Source organism: Xenopus tropicalis, chromosome 3, assembly GCF_000004195.4.
Source record: "Xenopus tropicalis strain Nigerian chromosome 3, UCB_Xtro_10.0, whole genome shotgun sequence".
NCBI lineage: Eukaryota > Metazoa > Chordata > Amphibia > Anura > Pipidae > Xenopus > Xenopus tropicalis.
This window is the reverse complement of record NC_030679.2, coordinates 22,188,750-22,209,807: the sequence shown is the minus strand read 5'-3', so window position 1 is coordinate 22,209,807 and position 21,058 is coordinate 22,188,750. Positions and strand designations below refer to the sequence as shown.

The 21,058-nt window shown below is 42.2% G+C and overlaps 1 protein-coding gene and 1 long non-coding RNA gene across 4 annotated transcripts; one reads left to right on the top strand and one right to left on the bottom strand.

The window, feature by feature from the left end:
• Positions 1 to 4,168: 4,168 nt before the first annotated feature.
• Positions 4,169 to 13,237, top strand: sqstm1 (sequestosome 1). 2 transcript variants are annotated; one of them, XM_018092044.2, is made up of 8 exons: positions 4,169 to 4,694; positions 7,077 to 7,172; positions 7,989 to 8,203; positions 8,443 to 8,614; positions 9,325 to 9,420; positions 9,694 to 9,920; positions 10,224 to 10,440; positions 12,669 to 13,237. In XM_018092044.2, the coding sequence occupies exons 1-8, from the start codon at positions 4,505 to 4,507 to the stop codon at positions 12,824 to 12,826; spliced, it is 1,371 nt and encodes a 456-aa protein (XP_017947533.1). In that variant the 5' UTR covers positions 4,169 to 4,504; the 3' UTR covers positions 12,827 to 13,237.
• On the bottom strand, positions 4,599 to 21,014 carry LOC105946789. Of its 2 annotated transcripts, none has more exons than XR_004221933.1 (4): positions 20,894 to 21,014; positions 8,424 to 8,620; positions 6,047 to 6,484; positions 4,599 to 4,686 (listed from the first exon to the last, which is right to left on the bottom strand). It is a non-coding gene; the product is annotated as an uncharacterized LOC105946789 (long non-coding RNA). The 2 variants fall into 2 exon arrangements; XR_001170250.3 differs by lacking the exon at positions 20,894 to 21,014 and adding an exon at positions 10,206 to 10,293.
• Between the last annotated feature and the right edge of the window lie 44 nt (positions 21,015 to 21,058).

Here is a 21,058-nt window from a genome sequence, read left to right as displayed (position 1 = left end):
CCCAAATCTCTGACGGCCACCATTGCTGGCAGGTTTGTTGTATACAAGGGAACTGCACTGGGGACTGGGAGGGACATTTAAATACACATGCAGTATAGTTTTTATATATTGTGCAAATCTAGCAAGGGTCACAAGGTCCCTAGGAAATATATACGAAGGCCAGTGAAAAATAGTTCAAAATGTGTAATTTAATTTACTGGTAAGGTTTCTTTATATTCTTTTATGAGACATTTTTAACACTATTTATGAAATTTGAAAATCTTGCCAAAACTTTTAAGATATGATAGAAGTCATCAACTAACAGTAATATTAAGCAATGCAATTTGGAAGTGTTACCTTTATGTTATATGGAGGACCCGGATGAGATCCTTAGAAACTCATTCCCTACATTAATGTTCCAAAGCACTATGGGTAAAAGCCACATAATTTCACCTACAGAAATAAAATAACAGCACAGATGAGAGAAAAGCCGCACAACTTACAATCAGTATTTAGTTGCAGTCAATACTTTTAGCTGCAGGAAAAAACTAAATAATCCCCCCCAGTGGAAAATTAAAGGTATGCCCCTCCTTGAAAGGAAAGATTATGGATAAATAAATAAATATAAGTCTTTTGTAAAATGCCAATACCACATACCCATTGTGCTCAAGGTCAGTTCGTCAGAGCTCTAAATGCAGCCATGCAGTTTTATCCTGTCTAACCAATCAGCAAACAGATGGACAACAGACAAGGGTCACACTTGGCATAGTCACCTCCCTATCGGGACATTTATTCAGACCAACAGTCACAACACAATCTAAGACACTGATCCCCTGACCACACCATTTGTGTCCCGCCAGGACTTGCTGACATGTATGTGGATGAGAACTTGCCAATATGGTTTGGATCAAGGGAATAAAATGTGAGCTATCTCTCACAGCCAGTTGGATAGCATACAAAATCCTTTGCGATAGGGCCCTGGTCAGTATTAAAGTCAGGACTCCAGCACTGCAAGGTAGCAGCACTAACCAGAGCTTTGAGAGGAAATGAACACTAATTTGCACCTTGTTGGTGCAATATAAGTATATTTACATCATGGCTGGTCAGTATAATGTGGCTTTAAAAAGAGAGTTGAAAGGAGCATCCTGCAGCCCTTAGCAATATCTTATTCATATTCATTCAAACAGAATGTTGGAGGGTAAATCAAACTTGATATAATATGTATTTTAATTTAATTTGTATTTAGTTTGCATCTCTTATTGTCTGACCCCTGGGATCCATAGTTTACGGAGAGGTCAGTTATTTTTAGTAACTTTCAGGCAGCCGTAGTATCAGTTTCCAGCTGGTATCATGACCATGTCCAGCTTTCTCCCCACAGATTGGGCATATTGTTAGGCATGGCCTGTGACTCAGCATTGTATATATGCTCAAACCCAAACACAACAAATTCAGGCCAGTGGAAAATAACTTTATTAAACATTTCCCTCACAAGGGAAGCTGAAACCCAACCTTTGCGATCACAAGGCAGTCAGGTGACTTATACCGTCACCGAAAGGCTCTTCAAAGGGCTTTGTGAGTACGAAACATGGTTCCTGTGATGTTCCTGTGCATTGCCAGCACTTTATGGATGTTACATAATTCTGAGTAAAGCTGGCAGAGAACAGCTCGTTTGGCTAGGTCACAGACATTAGTCCGGCAAGCAGTCTTAGCCCCCTATACATGGGCCACAATGTGATGATTTTGTCTGTAGGGGGTAAATTGGTAGCTTTTATTAGCCCCTGTATGGCCAGCTTATGGCCAGGAGAACTATACTTTCAGAATTAATACTTAACCAAAAGATAGTTTATGCCATTAAGTGGCCGATTAAAGAATCTTGCCAAACTGGAATATATATATATCAGTTAAAATTGCCCTTTTACATCTTTTCCCTTTATCCACCATTTTGTGAAGGTGTGATCTGTGTGCCTTGGTTTGTTTGTGTGCACTCAGCCCTTAGTATGTAAAATGGTGATTTTCCATTCAGGAGTACCCAATGGCATATACTACTAAAAAAAAGTATATTATTATGAAAATGTTTTATTTAGATAAAGCAGGGTTTTACATATAAGCTGTTTTTTGCAATTATTATATTTTTATAGAGACCTACATTGTTTGGAGGTATAGATATCCTTTAGCCTGTGACTAAGCATATCCTCTCTATACAGTTCAGTTCAAGAACATGCATTGTCATCCTAAGGAAATGCTCTTATTGTGATTAGTGCCCCTAGGCCAGATGCCCCCCATTACCACTCCTTGTCCACAGCCCGATTTTCATCCACAAAATGCAGACTACATTATAGTAGATTAAAAGCAAAAGAGGATTGAAGACCCAGTGTGGTTGAGGGGACAAAAATAAATACCGCCTCCTGTCTTATTATGAAACTATACATAAATCAGCATTTGAACAGAATATGTTTCTACAGGAAATTTAATGAAAACATGTAATCTGCAAAGTGACAGCCACTTTTCCATTCTACTTAAATTTTACTAGAGGGAAAATGCACGGGCAGGGAAGTGATTAAAATAAACATATGACAAAATGTTTCTCTTTCATTTCTAAGGATAGATTATGCCTCCATTAAATCTGTGCCACCTGACATGAGAGTGCAATGGCAGATTATATGGAGGCTTCATATATACCAATTGGCACTTGTGTCCAGGGGCATCCCTTGTGCCCTTAATATCCACCCCTAACCCTGACCTTGATTCTCGTGTAGTAATGTGTGCCACTAGATAAAATCACCACTATCTGCGGGGCATACTGCTGCCATGCTGCCAAACGCACTGTTGTTCCTAAATAAATGCTTTGCTGCCCTGATCAGACACTGCTCCCAAGGCAAAGTGCTTGTATGCGCTTCTGAGGCTCAGGTACCTGAGCAGGTCACAAATCCCATTGGATCTTCACTAAAAGTGTTCAGATTCAACTTCTGAATGCCCATGTTAGCCCTGCCATCCAATTTCATGTGTAAGCAGCTGTTCCAGCTACAGTAGGCAGTGTTGGACTGGGACCCCAGGGGCCCACCAGAAAACCTTGGACCCTAGGCCCACTCTCCAAACTATATTTCCTCCTTTCCTCACCCAACCTCTTTATTCTCCTAGTCTCTTTTATTTACATCTATCCTTCCATTTATTTCTCCTCTTTCTTCCCATTCAGAAATAGCAAATGACCTTGAAGTATGCCAAATGGTCAGGAGAATAAGGGCCCACTGACCCCTCGGCCCACCGGGAGTTTTCCTGGTATCCTGGTGGGCCAGTCCGACACAGTAGGCCTCAGTCTGCTTAGGAACATAAGCTGCAACTGTATTATATTCACCATTAAAGGCATTGGCCCTACATTCTCCTGTCATGTTTGAGTTAAAATTCACCATAACTCAAACTGGGCAAGTGACCCATCTGTGAATAGAGTTGCCATCTGTCCAGCAAAACTTATGCTTGATGTTATCTGTAATGGAGAATGATAAAATAAAATATAGGAAAGCAAAGGTGGCAACCCCAATCTGCAACTGTTCTAGATGTTTCCAAAGCTTGGGCTCCTATATATTGCTGGACTATAACTCCCTGCACGCTTCACCATATAGTCTAGTTTTAAAGCACTCTGGGAGCTGCAGTCTTTCAACATCTGGCGCCATAATTAAGATACAGACACTATGGGGCACATTTACTATTCCATGAATTTGAATCCCGAACGGCAAAAATTCGGATTGGAAACGAAAGTTTCTGAACTTTTTCGTCGCCATCATTGCAAATTTTTCGTACTGACCGATCGTAAACGCCGGGAAAACCTTTCTGACTTTGATCTTTCAGTGCATATCTGCATGGGCTCGATCAGTGCACTTGCACACAAAAGAACATTCCGGTAATGTGACGAAAAGTCATGGAATATACGAAAAAGTCGTGATGGCGCAGAAAAAGTCGCAAAAATACTGATCATAACGAAAAAAAAACGCTTTTGGAGCGTTCCTGGGTTAGTAAATGTGCCCCTATGTGTAGGAAGTTACAATCCCAAAAGTGGAATAAACAGAGAATAGAGTAAGAAATTATATTTAATTATACTTATAAAAACCTTAAATTCACAAAAAGAGGTTATTGTACACTTTTCAGTTAAACTGTACTTTATACTGTTCAGAGGACTGTGAATCTGTCATTTATTATGTAATATTGCCCTGCAGTTGGTAGTCTTTAGTCCCCTCACTGTGTGGAGTTCCCCCTTTGTTTTGCCAGGTCACGGTGACATCACAAGGTTGGTGGGCGTGGCTAGCAGAGTGGAAGAGTCTGGCAAGTTCCAAAGGGCTGATACTAATAGGAATACATTGGACGTAGAGGGTGGACTAAGGAGGAGTGGGGATTTCCAGGCTGGCTGTATAAATAAAGCTGGGACTGCTCTCAGCCGTCAGTCACAGAATAACAAACTTCTGCGCAGTCGTTCTGCTCATTGTTTTGTTCCTAACTGCGACATCGCCGCCTATACGGTGCCCAAGGTGCCACCATGCCAGTCACCGTGAAAGCCTATCTGCTGGGCAAGGATGAGAGTCACAGGGAGATCCGCCGCTTCCAGCTGGAGCTGCCGGCTGCCGGCAAAGAGAAGGCGTCCGTGTCCAGCTGCGAGCTGCTAGCTAACAAGGTGACTGGCGTGTTCCAGGGCCTCAAAGGGGGAGCCTTCCAGATGTTCTACAAAGGTGGGAAGCTCAGTCATTATATACTAATAATTGCTTATATCAAATAATTGTTACATGGGTATATAATTAATAATTACCCGACCTCAAACCTGACCTTCATTCATATTTGCCAGCAGATATTGGCATATATATCCCCTGCACTTTGCTTCCAATTTCAAGGTAATATGAGGCTTGGCATGAGGATAAACCCACCTCCCTAATGGGCAAATAATCTCCTTGGAAGATACCATGTCCAGCAGGGGATGCTGAATGACTGCCAGTTTATCATGTGTAATAATAGTAAGAACCAGTCTCCAGTCTCTGTGTTGCAGAACTACACCCCTCTGTAGCTCATACGCTGGAAGAATGTAGTGAGTTGCAACAGGTTGCCTGTGTCTGGGGTAAATTCTGTACATTATACACTTGTATGTGCAAATAATTGTTCAGCGCACACACAGCCTACCCACAATAGGAACGATCTTCGGGTACAGTCGATGGTAGCAACACAAACTTGTGCTACAGCTACTAATTCTGTTTATATCTCAGTGTGGTTATGGCTTCAGGGTGAATCACAGCATAATATTATTGCCTAGGGCAGAATAAACAGCGCTGAGGCCAAATAATAAGGAAAGTTCAGTGAATGTGGGTAGGGCAATCTGTGCATAAGGCACCTAGCCCACAAGCCACATTGCCCTCACTGGATTGTTGGTAGCCCTAACCCTCGTGTATTGATCTACATGGGTGACTCATTTAATAAATATAAGATGGTTGTTAGCAGATATTAGTACTATAACTAGTACTACAAACTGATTTAGAAAAACAATATGAATATAATGTTTAAATAATGAATAACAGACAGTTTTCTAACCATTTCTTAATAGATGAGTTAGTAATTTTGTCTAGTGATCCGTGGTGTGCCCAGGATTTGGGTGTTGCAGCTCACACAAGCACTGGCATGGGTTATGTACACAACTTAAGTATTTTTCTTATAAAAAAACATGGCTGCGTGCTTTATCACTGCTAAAGGGGAAGGGCCATTGTGTGTTTGTTTTGTTGGTGCTGTCTGGTTATGCAAGGGGAGTGGCAAAGGTTGTCGGTCTAAGGTCTGTGTTATATATTTGTACTTGTCGGCTTGTATTGTATTTTTTGTGATACGTTTGGATGATTGTCAGTAGGTCAGAACTATGCTGATAACAATGTTTCTTGGCTTTTATACATGTGGAAATTTCCACTCTTGCCGGATCTGGTTAACATCTTTCCCGAGCCAGGACCTGATTAATAATAGCTAGAGACTGAAACTGGGGGAAGCAGGTTATTAGGATGAGGGCACTAAAGAGTTATTAAGCAGAATCTGAGCGATATCTAAACCTTACCTTAGCAGATACCATAATAGCTGTCCAGTGTTTAGTCAATGAAATACGTGGTAGATCCATGGCACCTATAATAGAAACAACTCACACAGCATTGAGGCAATCTCCTGTACAGGAAGTATAGTGTGCAACTGTGCAAAGGTTGTAGCTTCCCACGGTCACCAATGTATAGTCTCAGCAGATCAGACTTCATTTTTCAATCTTATCAGAATTCAGCCAGGCTGTGTATTACATTGAAGGAGGACGCCTAGCCTAAAACGAATTTCTCTTGAAATGCTGTATTTTATATACTGCACTTGTTGTAACAGCAGAGGCAACAGGAATTATGCAGGACTCCAGATCAGCTCACCATCTTAGACCTTGTTAAGCCATCTGTTTAGTGTCAGTGACACTGCACTTGCTCTGTGTGCTCTTGGCTGTTTTTGAGAAATTAAGCTTTGCCTGAAATTATCAAACAGAAAATTAAGTTTAACTTTTACAGAAGCTGATGTTTCAGGTTGCACTGGTTTCTAAACTTGTGTGTAATTAATGTGAAGTTCATTTAATTACTAATTAGACTTTCATTGTAACTTTTATATTAAATGTATAGAATGTATATTGTGAATGGGTCCTTATGCTTAGGCAAATGACAGTAGCCCCCCAGAGTATGTGCTGTGAATTAGCAGCAGAGAAGATGGGGAGCTATGGGAGGCATCTTCAGCGGTACAGATCTTCCCTGCTAGATAGTAGCAGGTAGCCTTGGGTTACTAAATAAGGTCAAAACATAATAGGGCTCATTTATCAACACTTGGCAAATTTGCACGTGGGCAGTAGTCCATAGCAACCAATCACTGATTTAGCCAGCCAAAACAGTGAACAGTGAAAGCAAAAATGTAATTGTCATGGGTTACTGTCCATTTGCCCAGTGTTAATAAATGATTCCCAGTGTATAGTAATTAATGTCCTCCTTGCACACACACACACACGCAATCTGTTTCCCATTATCTCTCTCAACAAGTTCTTATTTAATATAAACCCACTGTTCTTTTTGCAGATGAAGAAGGGGATCTGGTTGCATTTTCCACTGATGAGGAACTTCATATGGGCCTTTCCCTGCTGAATGAAGATGTATTTCGCATCTACATTAAAGGTATCTGAACATTAACGTGGGACTTGTTATGACTCAGTTAAAAACATGAATTAAGTGCTAAATTACACCAGTGGATTACTTGTAGCATCCAATCAGCACTGAGTTTTGAACTGACTACTACTACTAAGTCAGAAAACAAAAGCAAAGCTCTGGTTGATTGTTCATTTCTCATTTTCACTATATGCTGCAGATACATGGTTTATCCCTTTTTAGTGGCATAGATGAATAATGCTATGACATTAACATTCCAGGAAATCAAACTTGAATGACATGTGTATGTGTCTACACTGTCTGCATTTGACATAAGTGTCCGGCTGTCAAAGGGTTAAAAATCTTTGCATTTGCTTTAGCCCCCTTGAAGGATAGAACTTAGTTTTGCCTTTCAAATGTATGAATTTTGGAGCAGATTTTGTTAACATTACAAGCAGAGATATCAACTAACCTCTTGGTGGTAATAGTGATCAATTCTGGGTATTTTGAGGCCTTATTTAGGGTGAAGACACACAGTGCTACTAGTAGCAGCTACTTTTTCAAGGCTACTAAACGCCAGGAAATACCCTGCCATAGACAATACTAAGAATTGCCTCTGCTAAAACATGCGTAGTGACAATTATCAGTTATCAGTTGTCTTTCTTAGTAGCCACAACAAGTAGCTGCTCAGCTAATGTTAGAGTAAATGGTTTAAAAAAAATCCAGGACTGGATTATTATCACTTTGGGTTATGTATAGATTAACCCGATTTGATTGCGATGACAGATTGTATTGTGATTTGAAATAATCTATTAAATAGGCACACTAATAATGTTACTCTTTTAGAGAGAAAAGAGTGCAAACGTGACCATCGTGGACACTGCGGGCAGGAAACCCCACAAAACGTAGTTCATCCGAACGTGACCTGTGATGGATGTGATGGGCCTGTGGTGGGAAACAGGTTCAAGTGCCTCATCTGCCCAGATTATGATCTGTGCAGCACTTGTGAGAAAAAAGGAATCCACAAGGAACACAACATGATCATGTTCCCTACCCCACTGGTAAGCTCTACAGATATATTATGAAGAACCACTGAATTTCATTTCTCTAATGGTATTTATTGGAATGGAATCATGTTTTTATATAGTAATTTTATCAGTTAGCTCTGTTAGGAAATTAGCACCTTGGATCTTACACATTGTTTAGTCTATCACATATTACATGTTAGTCTTATTGCACATAGTAATTTAAAGCTGAATTATTTGCTTTGAAAAGTTCTACCTTGAAATACTGCAATCAGTCTGTTTTTCAGGTCTATCCGCGCAGCCGTTGGTTCCGTAAAATGCATCATGGAGTCCCTCCCTTCCCATGGATGCAGGGCTGGGCCTATCCACCCAGAGGATACCCCTGCCAAAATTTTCAGCAGGCCCAGGAAAGCACCCCTCCTCAGAATGAAACCCCAGCAGAGGAAGGTAAACCTGTGCAAATGAGAATCTCTTTGTATTAATGTTATTTTAGCACAAAGAATACTTGTGTCCTTAGTTTGGCAGCCCTCTCAATGCCACATTTCTGTGCAATATTAACTTGACCCATAAGTGTACAGGTGGGGTCCAAGTGATAATCATTAAAGCCAGTGAAGAGGTGCTTCTCAAGTAATTATCATTAAAGTCAGTGGAGAGGAGCTTCCCAGTTGTCTGAAGTCTGCCCATCCATCCACCCACTGAAATGGAAAACACATGGCCATAAAACTGCTGGGAATAGCCCTTTGTGCCAGTGCACGTAAGGGCAAAGGCTCATGGAGCTACTATCCAAAGGGATACTTATAACTTCTTCAAAGCATTATGGCTTTCTGAATGAACAATGCAAACACAAAGCAGGGGCTTTTGTTTTGTGGAACGTGAACTTTTATAGTTGTTGTCCCTTAAATGGAGGTTGCATGATTTAACTTTTTTACTCCTAGAGGAAATGGTATTGTACTTTAAAGACATGTATATTTTCTATGAAAAGGTTAAAATACTTATATGTAATTCCTTTTTGAAGTGAATTTGCCTTAGGGTAATGGCATAGAACATTGGTGAGTTTTGAGGAATTAAGCTGTAAACTCAGTTTGATAAATCTGCCCCTAAGCCATGTGTGATGCTGTATAGCAATAGCATAATAACAGCCCTTTTCCCTTCCAAAGCTGCAGCCACCAGTGACTCCCAGTCTTCTCAGAATCCCAATGTTGCCTTCCTGAAGAATGTCGGAGAGAGTGTGGCTGCAATGCTGAGCCCCCTGGGTAAGTGCCATTATTAAATTGACATTGTGGGGACCATTAATTATGCATTAAGAAAATGATAAATGTCTCCATAATCTAATACCCTATTTATACTGACTTACGATTAATCCTGAAAGTCCTAAAAAATGATTGCTCTCTTTCTTAAGTCCTCTTTGATTCCTTGCAGAAATAACCCAGCATTTTTTTGAAGGATTCGGTTTTGACTGAATCCACGGTCCCGGCGGAACCGAATCCTAATAGTATATAAATGAGCCTTTTCTGTACTTTCCTCAGGCATTGACGTGGACATTGATGTTGAGCATGGCGGAAAAAGGACCAAAGTTTCAACTTCACACCCCTGTTCTGTGGATGGGGACTCGCAGCCAAACAGCTCCACTTCCTTTACAGAAAGCCAGGATATCGCCAGCAGATCTGACTCGGCACCTAATCTCATGGAAACTGAGCACATCGCAAAAAGAATGAAAGATATTGCACTGAATTCGCCTCTTCCACAAGACAATGTGAGTTCTTTTGTGCTGTCTTTACCTAACATTTTTTTCCATGGAAGATAATATATGATAGATCTCAGTCATGCTTCCTGTTAGAGATCACCTCATCACCACAGGGTGTCTAACCCCAATCCACTGCTTCTAGGGTCACAAACTCTGTCTTAAACTGAGTGGTATGTGCATTTCTAGGGGGAAGGGGGGGTAAACCGTTTTAAGAGATTGAGCTGTAATCAAGATGTACTTCTTACAGTTTATATATTTATATAATACAGAGCTACAGTACATTAAACATGTTACCTGCTATGTTTACATCAGGAACAAGGGGAAAATAGCAGCAGTGCTTCAGGGGGTGATGATGACTGGACCCATGTCTCATCCAAAGAAGTTGATCCCTCCACTGGTGAACTTCAGTCCCTTCAGCTTATGGAGACAGGCCAGCCGTGTTCCTTAGATCCAACCAGATCTTCTGCTCTGCCCACACATGCACCTACAGGGCTTAGAGAAGCTGCTCTTTATCCACACCTCCCACCAGGTAATCTATTTTTTGTTTTATACTGGATTTATTTTCAAACATGTAGGCCACAAACCAAACTTTAAAGGGATATGTAGTCAAACAATTAGCCCTTTTAATGTGGCTGTTATTTTGTACCACATTTGAGGTTCAGATTTTATATACAGTGGAGGAAATAATTATTTGACCCCTCACTGATTTTGTAAGTTTGTCCAATGACAAAGAAATGAAAAGTCTCAGAACAGTATCATTTCAATGGTAGGTTTATTTTAACAGTGGCAGATAGCACATCAAAAGGAAAATCGAAAAAATAACTTTAAATAAAAGATAGCAACTGATTTGCATTTCATTGAGTGAAATAAGTTTTTGAACCCCTACCAACCATTAAGAGTTCTGGCTCCCACAGAGTGGTTAGACACTTCTACTCAATTAGTCAACCTCATTAAGGACACCTGTCTTAACTAGACACCTGTCCACAGAATCAATCAATCAAGCAGACTCCAAACTCTCCAACATGGGAAAGACCAAAGAGCTGTCCAAGGATGTCAGAGACAAAATTGTAGACCTGCACAAGGCTGGAATGGGCTACAAAACAATTTGCAAGAAGCTGGGATAGAAGGTGACAACTGTTGGTGCGATTGTTCGAAAATGGAAGGAGCACAAAATGACCATCAATCGACCTCGCTCTGGGGCTCCACGCAAGATCTCACCTCGTGGGGTGTCAATGATTCTGAGAAAGGTGAAAAAGCATCCTAGAACTACACGGGAGGAGTTAATGACCTCAAATTAGCAGGGACCACAGTCACCAAGAAAACCATTGGAAACACATTACACCGCAATGGATTAAAATCCTGCAGGGCTCGCAAGGTCCCCCTGCTCAAGAAGGCACATGTGCAGGCCCGTCTGAAGTTTGCCAATGAACACCTGAATGATTCTGTGAGTGACTGGGAGAAGGTGCTGTGGTCTGATGAGACCAAAATAGAGCTCTTTGGCATTAACTCAACTCGCTGTGTTTGGAGGAAGAAAAATGCTGCCTATGACCCCCAAAACACCGTCCCCACCGTCAAGCATGGGGGTGGAAACATTTTGCTTTGGGGGTGTTTTTCTGCTAAGGGCACAGGACAACTTATTCGCATTAACGGGAAAATGGACGGAGCCATGTATCGTGAAATCCTGAACGACAACCTCCTTCCCTCTGCCAGGAAACTGAAAATGGGTCGTGGATGGGTGTTCCAGCACGACAATGACCCAAAACATACAGCAAAGGCAACAAAGGAGTGGCTCAAGAAGAAGCACATTAAGGTCATGGAGTGGCCTAGTCAGTCTCCGGACCTTAATCCAATAGAAAATTTATGGAGGGAGCTCAAGCTCAGAGTTGCACAGAGACAGCCTCGAAACCTTAGAGATTTAGAGATGATCTGCAAAGAGGAGTGGACCAACATTCCTCCTAAAATGTGCGCAAACTTGGTCATCAATTACAAGAAACGTTTGTGCTTGCAAACAAGGGTTTTTCCACTAAGTATTAAGTCTTTTTTTGTTAGAGGGTTCAAAAACTTATTTCACTCAATGAAATGCAAATCAGTTGCTATCTTTTATTTAAAGTTATTTTTTCGATTTTCCTTTTGATGTGCTATCTGCCACTGTTAAAATAAACCTACCATTGAAATGATACTGTTCTGAGACTTTTCATTTCTTTGTCATTGTACAAACTTACAAAATCAGTGAGGGGTCAAATAATTATTTCCTCCACTGTATTTATGTATTTTAGAAGTTCAATGATTTTCTAATTTCTCTGCCACAGACAACACTCCACTGCTGTAGCCAGCTTTTCCACAGACCTCTGTAACCCAGTAAAAAGTACCTTGGATGTTTGGATAAAGCCAACATCTTTAGATCTTTCCAGTGCAGGCCCCTTTGGATTTAGTTGGGTATGCTGTATAACCTTAAGGGGAAGGATCACATTCATCTGTAGTATGCATTAGAAAGTGCAAACCATTAATCCTGGGTCATTTTTTGCTGCACAGTTTTCATATTATTTTATCTTTTGTTATGCTGGTCTCTAGTTTCCACTGTAAACAGTTATCTGGTAGTTAGGGCCCCACTAGTCCTAGCATCCTGGCTTAGGATCTAATGGCAGACTGGAACACAGAGGCTCTATTTGGCTTGGTATCTTTGTTTGCAGGTGCTACTAAAGCATTGTAATATGTGGTTATTATGTGACTCAGATTGCTTTGTACTTTCTTATACAGAAGCAGATCCTCGCCTCATAGAATCTCTCTCTCAGATGCTTTCCATGGGCTTCACAGATGAGGGAGGATGGCTCACTCGGCTCCTGGAGGCAAAACAGTTCGATATTGGGTCTGCTCTGGATGCCATGCAGTCTATACGCCACATTCCTCCCTCCTAAGCAAGACTTTGAGTTCAGCCATTCTGTTGTTCCCTTTCTGTCCTTATTTGTATTATCTGTTTGTTAGTGTAACCTGATTTCACACACTGTTGGTACAAGAGAGTCAAGTCCTTTTTTCTTATTGAAGTTAAATAAAATTTTCTTTGTCTGCTCTAAAGCATTCATTTATTCAATTCATAACTTCTATGAGTTTCTGCTTCTACAGTGTCAGTTAAACAAAGGATACTGTAACCAGCAAATATTTCTGTGCACTGAGTTCAGTCACACTTTATGGTTATGGTTACAGGGGATGGTAAAAGAAGTTTTTATCCTGGTAATAAGCATAAAATCAAGGGAAATGTCTTTTCAGACTGTGCTATTCCTGTACTCAAAGTAACAAAAATAAAACTTATCCAGTGCACTTAAAAGTCAGTTCTGTGTTTGACTGGACCTCTGTTCTTATTTCCTTAAGTTGGGGCCGGTAGCATTACACACATTTTTTTTTTCTAGCCCTTGTATGCTAAAATTGTTATGTCCATCCTAATATTTTATACATTGTTAAATCAAAAAGTTTAAATCATCTTTACTGGGTCAGCAAGATGGCTGTCATAGCAAAAATAAGCCCCACTGAAGAATTTTCTTGCATCTATAGTTCAGCTTGGCACTGCTGCTTTGTAAGGCTCAGAAATGCAATGAAGGGACTTTATGAAATGCTCATAAACCCTTTAATTGTATATATAAGCATTTTTTCAGTCCTGCCTTAACGCAATCTACTCATAATCTTGCTGTTATCTACTGTAAGAGATTACTAAACCTGGCGATATTATTCAAACATCAGAAGGGCAGACACTGTTTTCTTTGGTTGTAGAAGAAATAAGACAACCATTGCTCCTCTGAATACTTTAAATGTAATTTTCTATTTTTAGGGGTTTCTCCGATTAACGGTTTAGAACTGCTATTAACATGCTACAGGCTCATAAGTGACTTTGCATTGCTTGTATAATCAACTAATCTAACTAACTGACAGTGTCAGCCAAGAGTTTAAAAGACAAAAATGCCTGTATTAGTGGTCTAAATCTGTTTATATCTCAGAAACCAGAATTTTAAAGAAGTTCTGTAAATTACAAAAGTGCTTAAGTGAGAACCAGAAGTAAGTTTACATTAATTTTGTTTGGTTTTAGGTAGGCTTTAAAGGAAGGTATTATGAGCTTGTCAGTCAATTAGTTATTCCATATGGAGTCATAGTTACATAGGGTTGAAAAAAGACCAGAGTCCATCAAGTTCAACCCTTCCAAGTAAACCCAGCACACACAAACCTATACTTATATCTGTACACTCGCATACAGACCCATACTGACCCATCTATACAGACCCATACTGACCCATCTATCCACTCACATACAGACCCATACTGACCCATCTATCCACTCACATACAGACCCACACTGACCTATCTATCCACTCACATACCGACCCATACTGACCCATCTATCCCCTCACATACAGACCCACACTGACCCATCTATCCACTCACATACAGACCCACACTGACCTATCTATCCACTCACATACAGACCCACACTGACCTATCTATCCACTCACATACAGACCCATACTGACCTATCTATCCACTCACATACAGACCCATACTGACCTATCTATCCACTCACATACAGACCCATACTGACTTATCTCTCCACTGGCATACAGACCCATACTGATCTATCTATCCACTCGCATACCGACCCATACTGATCTATCTATCCACTCGCATACAGACCCATACTGACCTATCTATACACTCACATACAGACCCATACTGACCTATCTATACCCTCACATACAGACCCATACTGACCTATCTCTCCACTCACATACAGACCCATACTGACTTATCTCTCCACTGGCATACAGACCCATACTGACTTATCTCTCCACTGGCATACAGACCCATACTGATTTATCTATCCACTCGCAGCTAACTTGAATGCCCTAAAAGCACGTTTTTTCTTACCAACTTCAACACTAACACTTTTATTCAGCCATAAAGGTTTTGCTTTGCGATGCCTCTCCTTGCTTACAAGGGGGATATACTGTTGCGTATACCTGCAAAGCAATGTTTTAAAGATGTTCCATTTTCCTTCTGTGTCTAACCCTATGAAAAGCCTTTCCCAGTTGACACATTGCAGAGATGCCCTTATACTGGCAAAGTCTGTGATCACTGTTCCCCAAAGGCTCACCCACACAAATGTTAGAGATGAGTTGAGTATTATAAGATACAGTATTACCAGATCCAAAATGAAATAAAAAGTTGTCATTTAGCATATTTACAAACCTACTAGCTTTTTCTGACTTAGCCACCCCATTACTCCAGTCAATGTCCGGATAATTAAAGTCCCCCATAAGAACATCTTGATCTAGTTGTGAAACCGCCTCCATTTGCAATAGTTGCTGGGCCTCATCCCCCGAACAGGCCTTATTGCCTTATACTCTGACCCCTGTCTAGCCACCACGTACCCGTGACTGTGTACCTGGACCCTTTATAAGGCAGATTCTATTAATGCCTTTAATAGGGGCCTTGAACAAGCATAATATCCAAGGCTATTGTGATACTAATATCTACAGTTAGGGGCAGATCCATCAAAGTAGGAATCTGAATACCGAAATGGGTAAAATTTGGATTAGATACAATAATTTCTGATGATCGGAAATGTCACGAATATGCTTACGAAAAAATTGTAATAATAATATCAATCCGAACGATCGTAAACGGCTGGAAAACCTTTCTGACTTTGATCCTTCTGTGCATGATTTTGGAAGCCTCCCATAGGGCTCAATGGCACTCTGCAGCTTCAACCTGGCCCAAGGAAAGTCTCCCATAGGGCTCAATGGCACTCTGCAGCTCCAACCTGGCCCAAGGAAAGCCTCCCATAGGGCTCAATGGCACTCTGCAGCTCCAACCCGGCCCAAGGAAAGTCTCCCATAGGGCTCAATGGCACTCTGCAGCTCCAACCTGGCCCAAGGAACGTCTCCCATAGGGCTCAATGGCACTCTGCAGCTCCAACCCGGCCCAAGGAAAGTCTCCCATAGGGCTCAATGGCACTCTGCAGCTCCAACCCGGCCCAAGGAAAGTCTCCCATAGGACTCAATGGCACTCTGCAGCTCCAACCTGACCCAAGGAAAGTCTCCCATAGGGCTCAATGGCACTCTGCAGCTCCAACCCGGCCCAAGGAAAGTCTCCCATAGGGCTCAATGGCACTCTGCAGCTCCAACCTGGCCCAAGGAAAGTCTCCCATAGGGCTCAATGGCACTCTGCAGCTCCAACCTGGCCCAAGGAAAGTCTCCCATAGGGCTCAATGGCACTCTGCAGCTCCAACCCGGCCCAAGGAAAGTCTCCCATAGGGCTCAATGGCACTCTGCAGCTCCAACCTGACCCAAGGAAAGTCTCCCATAGGGCTCAATGGCACTCTGCAGCTCCAACCTGGCCCAAGGAAAGTCTCCCATAGGGCTCAATGGCACTCTGCAGCTCCAACCTGGCCCAAGGAAAGTCTCCCATAGGGCTCAATGGCACTCTGCAGCTCCAACCCGGCCCAAGGAAAGTCTCCCATAGGGCTCAATGGCACTCTGCAGCTCCAACCCGGCCCAAGGAAAGTCTCCCATAGGGCTCAATGGCACTCTGCAGCTCCAACCCGGCCCAAGGAAAGTCTCCCATAGGGCTCAATGGCACTCTGCAGCTCCAACCTGACCCAAGGAAAGTCTCCCATAGGGGCTCAATGGCACTCTGCAGCTCCAACCTGGCCCAAGGAAAGTCTCCCATAGGGCTCAATGGCACTCTGCAGCTCCAACCTGGCCCAAGGAAAGTCTCCCATAGGGCTCAATGGCACTCTGCAGCTCCAACCTGACCCAAGGAAAGTCTCCCATAGGGCTCAATGGCACTCTGCAGCTCCAACCCGGCTCAAGGAAAGTCTCCCATAGGGCTCAATGGCACTCTGCAGCTCCAACCCGGCCCAAGGAAAGTCTCCCATAGGGCTCAATGGCACTCTGCACCTCCAACCTGGCCCAAGGAAAGTCACGATACCGAAGCTTGAATGAATCCGAAACTTTTGTACTTGGCGTGACAAATAAGATTTTGTTGCGCAAATTGTCGCAAAGTACGAAAAAGTTGCGCAAATTAATGAAAAAGTCGCAAAAAATACGCACAATACGAAAACTTAGAAAAAATACTATTTTTTTTTAATTCCAAACAATCGTACTTTGATAAATGTTCCCCTTAGTATTGATGTTGGTATATAAGGTTTTATATACAGTAAGTGAGTGTATAGATAGGTCAGCATGGTTCTATGTGTGTGTGCGCTGGGGTTCCCTTGGAAGGGTTGAACTTGATGAACTTTGGGCTTTTTTCAACCCAACTTAACTATGTACCTATGTAACTTAAATAACAAGAAACTACAGCTCAAAACAACAAGTTAAATTTAAAGTATAATACTGAAGAGTGAATTCTGAAAAACAAATGTCACACCCGAAGTGTGACGTGTCAGAAACTCATAAAACAGGGACATACCATGCTTGTGAGCAGGGTTTACACAGGGATTTTATTGCACCAGAGTTTAAAGGCAGATTAAAAACAAAGGGCATGACTGTGCCATGTGAGACAAGTTAATTAGTACAGTACCATAGAATTCCCCAGATCAACAATATACAGTGGAATCCATGGAAACCCAGTACCTTTAGCTTCCAGGTGTGCAGCAATATGCAGCTCTTCTGGGGCTAGGGTATCCAAAAAGTCTCCCTGCACAGCTAGATTAGACTTCAGGGAAGTGCCATGGGGGTATGGCTGTCCTGGATGGTTGTGGAACTTAAGACCTACACTTGAAGTTTTCCCTCAAACATGGCACGAGCAAGTGCCCCTAGGTGTGTACAGCGTGTGTACAGTGGGCATGTTAGGACATCTTCCAGTAATAAGATGTATAGTTAATAAGGGTATCAGAAGCTCTATATAGCCACATACATACTGCTCCCTCTCTGTACTGTGCATCACTTGTCAGGGGCCAGGAGGTCTCCTCTGTGCCTACTGGTCCTCCTCCCTTTTCACCTGGACCCTTAAATATCAGTGAAACCATGGCTCAAAACAACATGTCAACCTTAAAGTGTATTACTGAAAAGCAGAGACTGGTGCCAAATGCCACACCCAAAGTGCGTGCAACATGTCAGAAACTGTCACGAAACAGGGATATATCGCACTTGTGAACAGTGTTTTATTGCACCAGGGTTTAAAGGCAGAAGAAAACAAAGGGCAAGACTGTACCATATTATATATGGGCCTCTGTGTATTTGAAATACCAGGGCCTATTTTGAATCCCAGTCCAGACGGCAGTAGCTCCCAGGACTGGGCCAAGGTATTTTGGCACCCTAGGCAATGGGGCAATGGCTTCAACCAGCCCCCCCCCCCCTTCCTGATTGCCCCCATGTACCAGTAACAGGCGGCCAGCAGCGATTTTATTGCCCCATGTTCCTGTGCCAGCAGCCATCATATTGCCCCTATGTACGTGTGCCAGGCTGCCAACGGCCATTTTATTGCCCCATGTGCCTGTGCCAGCACCCATCATAAAGCCACTATGTACCTGTGCCTGCAGCCATTACATTGCCCCATGTATTTGTGCCATCATATTGCCCCAAGCCCCCAATCTGTACCTGTGCCAGCAGCAGCCATCATATTGCCCCAAGCCCCCAATCTATACACGTGCCAGCAGCAGCCATCATATTGCCCCAAGCCCCCAATCTATACACGTGCCAGCATCAGCCATCATATTCCCCCAAGCCCCCAATCTGTACCTGTGCCAACATCAGCCATCATATTCCCCCAAGCCCCCAATCTGTACCTGTGCCAGCAGCAGCCATCATATTGCCCCCAATCTGTACCTGTGCCAGTACCCAACATATCCTCCATCTGTACCTGTGCCAGCACCCAACATATTGCCCCCATCTGTACCTGTGCCAGCACCCAACATATTGCCCCATCTGTACCTGTGCCAGCACCCAACATATTGCCCCCATCTGTACCTGTGCCAGCACCCAACATATTGCCCCATCTGTACCTGTGCCAGCACCCAACATATTGCCCCATCTGTACCTGTGCCAGCACCCAACATATTGCGCCATCTGTACCTGTGCCAGCACCCAACATATTGCGCCATCTGTACCTGTGCCAGCACCCAACATATTGCGCCATCTGTACCTGTGCCAGCACCCAACATATTGCCCCCATCTGTACCTGTGCCAGCACCCAACATATTGACCCCATCTGTACCTGTGCCAGCACCCAACATATTGCCCCCTTCAGTACCTGTTCCAGCAGCAGCCAATATCTCATTTTGCCCAATTTGCCCCAATCTGTATATGCTAGCAGGCAGAATCCAAATGGCACCCAATTTGATCCATATGTACCTGAGCTAGCAGCAGCTATCAGGAATTGCTGCTAAGAATTGTTGAAATGTCAGCAAACTCCCAGCCAGCAGTCCTTCTTTCCCCTTTAATGTGCGCCCCCCTGTGATTGCACCCTAGGCAGGAGCCTACTCTGCCTACACCTAGTTCCGGCCCTGGTAGCTCCAGGTTTCCCTTCATGCATAGTGTCAATTACGTTCAGCGCACTTGTGGCTAAGAAAGTGGGCACAGGCATCACTTACGCCTAACATGGGAAATAACGCCAGGTGAAAATTGCATATCACGTGCAGCACAATTGTATCAAAAGAAATTGCTCCTTCATTACTGCAATGACACCACAATTCTGGTAAAAATGCTGCTTTGTGGGCTAAACATATGGCAATTGTGCTCACTGTACTTGTACATGTTTTGCCTATTGTGTTTGAACTCCATTGCCAATATTAGAATCAACATGAATTTACTAGCTACGTATTATTTATAGTTATTAGCAAGTATTTATAAAGCACTGTAGATATATATTTCTCATATATATTAGTTTATTTATATGTACATGTGCCTTTGGGCTTTGCTACAAAACCAACTTGTTGCTGACTCTTGTAGCAGGTAAAATAGATTCAATACTTTGGTTTGGGGGCAGACAGCACTAAGATTCTGTGTAGCTTGCCCCATAGGAAACAATGGAACTTAATTTTAGCATATCAACGATCATCAGCTAGAAATTGCTATTGAAGACTAGGGTTTAGGATTATGCCGCATGGGTGTCTCAGCTGTAGATACTGTGCATTACTTATTGTAGAAAAAGTCCATTTAACTTTCCCTGTGTAAAATCTATTGAGGCTGCTCCCTGCTGGTAGCAAGTTAATGTTGGGTACAGCTGTACAGTACTACAGCTACTTGGGGAAAGGGGACAGGTCACACAAGTCATCATTTGAGTGGCACAATATGCTATAATTGTACCAATGTGACCTACTGTTTTTAGGCCAAAATTAGGTTTCATTATTTTCTCTGAAGGCTTACTATCTCCACTTTTATATAAGATTCAGTATGTTCTAAAACTAATTATTCTGAACTTTTTTTTGATTGGTCTTCATTTTTATTTTGTATGGTTCCATACTTAATGTTCCTCTTAAGCAAATATGCAGCTTGCAACTATAAGTGCTATCTGGTTGTCAGGGTCACTGACCCCAGCAACCTGAAAACAAATATTATAGTTTATCTTAACAAGTCCTTTCCTATTGCTATTCCATTGTCTCCTGCTGCCTGGTTGTTAGGTAAATTAATCCCTAGCAACCCGAAATCAGTAGAAATAGTGAGCCTGAGAGTTTCAGAACAAAAATGTAAATATTGCAAAAGACCACAAAAATATAAAATTAAAATTATCCTAGAATATACACCAAAGTAAAGGTAAAGTCTGTGGTTATAATTAATTTTAAACTGTCGATATGTCAAGTTTTAAACAGATGAGATAACAACCCTATGTCCATGGGTCAGACTACATATACGCATGCTGCAGCCTGCACTACATTTTTTGTAGCCATGCAATAGGCATCTGAATGGTAGATTTTATAGGATCCTGGGGCAAGTTTGTGACTAACTTCTTCCCTAATATGATTTTTACAGGTAGAATTAAATGTAAGTCTTACTCACATTAATCGTTGCTCATTGTAGAATGGTCAGCTGGACAATGGACTGGGACACCATCGTGTTTGTGTAATTCTATGTCAAGCCATAACTGGTTAATTGGTTTGAGGATGAGGCTACTGATAATTACCAGATGCAGAGCTCCTGTTGTTGATTAGGATTTTGCTAGAA

Coding starts and splice junctions, on each gene's coding strand:
- sqstm1 (XM_018092044.2), top strand. CDS start 4,505: ATGCCAGTCACCGTGAAAGCCTATCTGCTGGGCAAGGATGAGAGTCAC. Junction 8,204..8,442: donor TCATGTTCCCTACCCCACTG/GTAAGCTCTACA, acceptor TACTGCAATCAG/TCTGTTTTTCAGGTCTATCC. Junction 8,615..9,324: donor TGAAACCCCAGCAGAGGAAG/GTAAACCTGTGC, acceptor TCCCTTCCAAAG/CTGCAGCCACCAGTGACTCC.